The sequence below is a fragment of the Vombatus ursinus genome, unplaced genomic scaffold, assembly GCF_900497805.2.
Source record: "Vombatus ursinus unplaced genomic scaffold, bare-nosed wombat genome assembly UNPS02000457.1, whole genome shotgun sequence".
Taxonomy (NCBI): Eukaryota; Metazoa; Chordata; class Mammalia; order Diprotodontia; family Vombatidae; genus Vombatus; species Vombatus ursinus.
In genome coordinates, this window is record NW_020940235.1 from 1 (window position 1) to 5,686 (window position 5,686).

At 53.5% G+C, this 5,686-nt stretch overlaps 1 protein-coding gene across 1 annotated transcript; it reads left to right on the plus strand.

Annotated features, from left to right (window-relative positions):
- Positions 1-211: 211 nt before the first annotated feature.
- On the plus strand, positions 212-1,084 carry LOC114035906 (keratin-associated protein 10-7-like; the record flags this gene model as incomplete). Its single annotated transcript, XM_027852317.1, has 1 exon — positions 212-1,084. A coding segment is annotated over one exon (543 nt), but the record flags the coding sequence as incomplete, so codon positions are not given.
- Between the last annotated feature and the right edge of the window lie 4,602 nt (positions 1,085-5,686).

Sequence of the window (5,686 nt, forward strand, 5' to 3'; positions counted from 1 at the left end):
ACCCTCAAAAGCCAGTTTTGGAGATCTGAGTCACCACTCACAGGAAGATTTACATCAGGGTAATAAGGTGTTGGGAGGGAACATGGTGAAAACAAGAAGAAGGAAGAAAAGCTACTGTGTGGTTGTGACTCTCGGAAGAGGGGTATAAAAGCCTTGGTCAGGGGAAAGGAGCTGTCCAAACCCATCCCTCCTCCTCTACTCCTCTCCCAAGATCCCTCCCACCCCAGACACCATGTGCGACACCAGCTGCTCCACTGGCTGCCAGCCGGCCTGCTCCGTGCCCATCTGCTGCAAGCCCGTCTGCTGTGTCCGTCCCTGCTGCCGCCCGGCCTCCTGTGTGGCCCTGCTCTGCCGCCCAGCCTGCCCCGTGGTGACTGGCTGCGAGGCAGTCTGTGGAGCTGGCAGCAGCTCCCCCTCATGCTGTGGAGGCAGCCCCTGCCAGGCTGGTCCCTGCCAGTCCACCTGCTGTGTGTCCAACCCTTGCCAGTCCACCTGCCTCCAGGCTGGTCCCTGCCAGTCCACCTGCTGCCAGGCAGTCTGTGGAGATGGCAGTGGCTCCCCCTCCTGCTTTGTGTCCAGCCCCTGCCAGTCCACGTGCTGTGTGCCTGTATGCTGCAAACCCGCTCTGTGTGTGCCCGTGTGCTGCAAGCCTGTCGCATGTGGGTTCCCGTCTTGCCAGGTCTCCTGCTGCAAGCCAGCTTCCTACACAGCCTTGGTCTGCAGACCCACCTGTGCCCCCTCCTGCTGCTGCTGAACAGGCCATCCACTCATGGTTCAATGAAATGAGATGGGAAACACCCTGACTTAGGTCACTGTGGCCACAGCTCTGCTGGTCCCCTGGAACACTGGACGCCTTCACTGGCCACACAAAGCAGGCCGTTGATCCAGTCCACAGGGGCTTCCATTTCCCCCATCCCCTCCCTGAAATCCCCAGAGCAGAATCCTGGTGGGCTGACACTTTGGCTCTGCTCATCGTCCACTTCACCTGAGGGCGGGGCTCGTCTCTGAGGGTTTGTCCCATTGCACATTTGCTGTTGGAGTCTGCCTTGGCAAGCTAATAAACCGTTGTAATCTGCCACATAGACACCTGTTTCTCCTGCTTTTCCTTCACTTCCACGAGGCCTAGGCTTGTCCCTTCAAGGGGAGCCTATGCCACCCCATGCCGCCCCCCTGCTAGCTCTCAGTTGGCTCTCTCAATATGCGGGGAGACTGGGTCCAAGGTCTGGAGAAAGGACGCAGAGTGAGTCAGTCAGCAAGCTTCTGCTGAGGGCTAACCATATGCCAAGCCCTGAGCTAAGCTTGGGGGGATACAAAAAAGACAAAACCTGGCCCTGCCCTCAAGAACCTTACATTCTAATGGAGAGACACCAAGCAAACCACCATATAGACGCAAGAGCTCTAAGTGGGAGGTGATCTCAGAGAGAAGGGGCTAGCAGTGGGGTGGGGGATGGGGACAGGAAAGGTCACCTTCAGAAGGCGGGACTTGAGCCGAGCCTCACAGGAAGCCCGGCAAACTAAAGGCAGAGGCGAGGAGGGTCCCAGGTGGGGGGAGGGGTGGCACACAGCCAGAGCAAAGCCAGAGGTGACATGGAACACTGCCTCGAGGAGATGCAAGCCTTCCAGAGGAGCTGGAGTGTGCTGAGGAGGGCCTGTGCAAGATGGCAAGGGAGGGAGGGACCAGACTGCAAAGGACTTTCAACGCCAAAAAGGGGTTTCTAGTTGATCCAGGAGGTAACAAGTGGCCCCTGGAGTGTCCTGAATAGGGGAGTGATGTGGTCAGACCTCTGCTTCAGGAAAATCCCTTTGGCAATGGAGAGGCCGGTGGCCTGGAGTGGGGAGGCATGAGGAAGCTGTTACAATAGCGTGGACAGTGACTGTAGGAGTAGAAAGGGCTGTGTGGGAAAGATGGAGTAAATGAAAAAAACACAAGATACAGCAATAGATTGGACACGTGGGCGAGTCAGACGGAGGAACTGAGCTGGGTGGCTGGAAGGGTGGCTGTGCCCAAGATAACAGGGAAGTGGGGAAGAAGGATGGTTGGGGGACAAATGAGCTCCTTTTTTTAATGTGGACATTTTGAGTGTGAAAGGCTTATGGGCCAATTGGTTAGAGGTGTCCAATGGGCTGTTGGCAGTGCATGACTGTAGCTCAGGAGAGAGGCTGGAGTGGATGTGCGAGTCACCCATCTGAACCCATGGAAACTGCAGAGATTCCCCAGACAGTGGAGAGAGAGAGAAGGCAGGGCCCAGAACAAAGCCATGGGAGGCGTCCAAAGGGAGACTGAGGGACAGACTGGAGAACCGGCAGAGAGCAGAGAGCTAGAGGGTTAATGATCAAAACGAAGGTTGCAGATGGACCAAAGAATCTCCCCACCCCTTCCATCTACCCTGTGGTGTCCTGTCTAGGACACCTAGCTGTCCTCAGGTTTGTGTTTGCCATCACATCGGGAGAGCCTTGAGGGCAGGATAGCTCTGCCTTCCTTTGTATCCCCACCTCTTAGCACAGCATTCCCCAGCAGCCCCACGGCAAGGCTGGTACCCCTGGGGGAGGGGATGACTCTACCATCAGAAGTGGATGGAACTCCATCAGTGGAATCAACATTAAAGAAGAGGCCTGGCCATCTGCTCTGCGGCTGCCCCCTGCGGACCCTGGGACCTCGCCTGCTGCCCCCCAGCTGAAACCTTCCCTGGGGGTTGTCTCCCCCACCAGAACGACGGTCTGGCTTTTCTCTTTGTATCCCAACTCACTTTATTAATTCATTCTAACGGGGTAAGAAGAAGAGCATAGAGAAATATATGAAGTACAAGAGAAAGAGAATAAATGCATAGATTATCAAGGGAGTTTGGGAGAGAACGCACCACAGCTGGGGGATCAGGAAACGTTTCATGCAGAAGATGGACCTGCAGTGCATCTTTTTAAAATGTATTTGGGGTGAGGCGATTGGGGTTAAGTGACTGCCCAGGGTCACACAGCTAGCAAATGTCAAGGGTCTGAGGCTGGATTTGAACTCAGGTCCTCCTGACTCCAAGGTCAGAGCTCTATCCACTGTGCCACCTAGCTGCCCCTGCCTGCAGTGCATCTTATGGAAAAAGGAAACCTTGGGAGGCGAAGAAAGGAGGGAAGGCATCCCAGGCATGAGGGACTGCCAGTTCAAAGGCACAGAGATGAGAGATAGAGGGCTGCACGTTAGGGATAGAGGTTTGGCTGGATTGCAGGACAGAGGAGGCGGAGGAATGTCCAGAGGTTCCCTCATGTCCCTCCTCAAGGCCCAGAGATCAAGGAGATGAACTTGCCCCCCCTGGGTTTTTGTCCCATTCCACCTCCTGGCTCTTAGTGTGCTTAAGGTTAGGGAGAGGACATGCACCTCTGCTGTCTTTTATGCCATCCCGATCTTATCCTCCAGCTCTGCGTAAGCCAAGCCATGGGAAGCCTTTGGCTTGCCAACAGCCCCTGAACCTGTGTCTTTCTTTTTTCCTCTAGCCTCCTACAACTCCTCTTTGCCACCTCTGTCAGGTGAGGACCCTCTCTTGTCGGATGCTGAGGCCATTTGCAGGGAGTCAACTCTTCTTCTACTCCTTTCACTTCTAAAACGTTGGTCCAGGTTGGTCCGGTCTCTGACACCGAGCAGCCCCAGCACACATCGCTGAGATCCTGTCACCTCCTGTTTTCTCTAGCACATCGCCTGCACCAGCAGTCCCCTGGCTCTCCCCCTCTACTTTCTGCCTTGAAGTATGCTCAAGCCTCCCCCTGCCTTCAGAAGCATCCCTTCAATCATCCTCCAGTCTGCCTCAAACTCCTAGGAAAAGCCTCTTACCCTCACGGCCACTTTGCAGTCTCTCCCTCATTCCTTAACCCCTTACAATTTAGCTCCAACATCATTGACCTGAACCTGCCCCCACCCCACCCAACTGGATCATATTTTCTCAGCGTCCATCCTTCTCCGTTGCTCTGTAGCATTGAAACTGTTGATCAGTCTCTCCTCCTGGCCATCTTCTTTTCCCTGGGTTTTTTGGAACTGTTGTCTTCTGCTCCATCTCCTACTAGCTGACTACTCCTCCTTCATCTCCTCTGCTGGCTTGTCATCCATATCATGCTCCACAAGGCTCGGTCCGACATCTTCAACTATTCCCTCTCCATCCTTTGCGGTGGTAACTTCGCCAGGTCTCATGGCTTGGCCATCATCTCCATGGAGACACCTTCCAAATTCACAAATCAAATCCCATTATCTCCCGAATCATCAGTCCTACCCCATCACCTTCAAATCTAACAATTCCAACTGCATATCAATAGACATCTTATGAACAAAACAGACCTTGTTTTCTGACTTCTTCCCTAAAGATTCAGTCTCTCTTCCATGCTTGCCCATTGATCCCTTTAGTGGGGTGTTGGGCCAGAGCCAAACCACTGGAGTAAGCGTCCCTCCACATGGAGTAGTCTCAGACAATGGTGATGGCGTGGAAGGGGTGTGCCTTGGGGACACTAGAACCTGTGTGAGCACCCTGTAACTGGTGATGGTGGGAGAACCCGCATGGTGAAGGGGAGGATCTTCGATTAGTTTGAGAGGCATTCAAAACGGCTATTCCACATCGATAATTTGTTCTCTTTTGCTTCTTTGCCATTTCTTGTTTCCTTGACTTCAGCTAAGCTCTGGTGGTATGAAAGCATCTGATGAGGGGACCATACCATGAAGGGCAGTGGGACCTCTCCCCTTCCTACTCTGAGACTATATGGCCCCAGAGAATGGGGCCTCATGGGACTCTTGACCCTTTCTGTTCTGTTCTAGCACCAGGCAGTAGAGTCTCAATCGAGGCCAAAACACAAATTGGAGTAATTCAGAGGCTGGAATCCAGGTTGTTGGGCCCAGTCAGTCCAGTATCAAGGCTCTGAGCATCAGTCTTTGGGAGGGACCTTTAAGACCCCAGCACAGTGGCCGGCGACGCTTCCTATAGATGGGATCAGGGTATAGGGGGGCTATGCCCATGGGTTGGTAGAACGTCTGTATGCTTCTTCCATAGTATTAAAGTAAATACCGCTTTTGAAAAGGCAATTAATGTTAAGTGGTTAATGGAACTGAGGGACTAGTTACTGGGTCCCTAAAAGTGGGGGGAGCAAGCTGGTGGCAGAGAAGAGAGAAATCCCATGGACGCTGAGGGGGAGACAGAGCAGGCCTAGCCCAGAGATAGAGGGGCCAGAATGTCCATATTACAGGACAAGGGAACCACGATTGCTAGATATCCTGATCTCTCTCTTCGGGCAACCAATTTTCCTCCCTAAAATCAGTACTCACACTTAAGGAGATGGCCTACGTTTACAAGCCATAGACTCCACAACAAAGAACCGCATTCAGAAACCAGATGCCCCCAGCACCAGAGAGCAGGACCATGAATTTCATTGTTGACTGGCCTTCCTTCCCCTCAATGGAAGCCACACTCACTGGCCTACCTGCAGCATCAACATTGGCTGCAGGGATCAACAGAGCCCAAGGCAGGATACCATCACCTCAAAGCACTAGAACGTGCATACTCATGTGCGCTCACCAAAACACAAACAAGCACAAGCCCACTCATACGTGGCCATGCCCTGGACAATGTCACCATCACCTAATGATGGGCTCTGGGGGAAACAGCCAGCTATAAACAACAACAGGGAAGAAGGCTCAGTCTCCCCTTGGCACATCCTCCTGCAG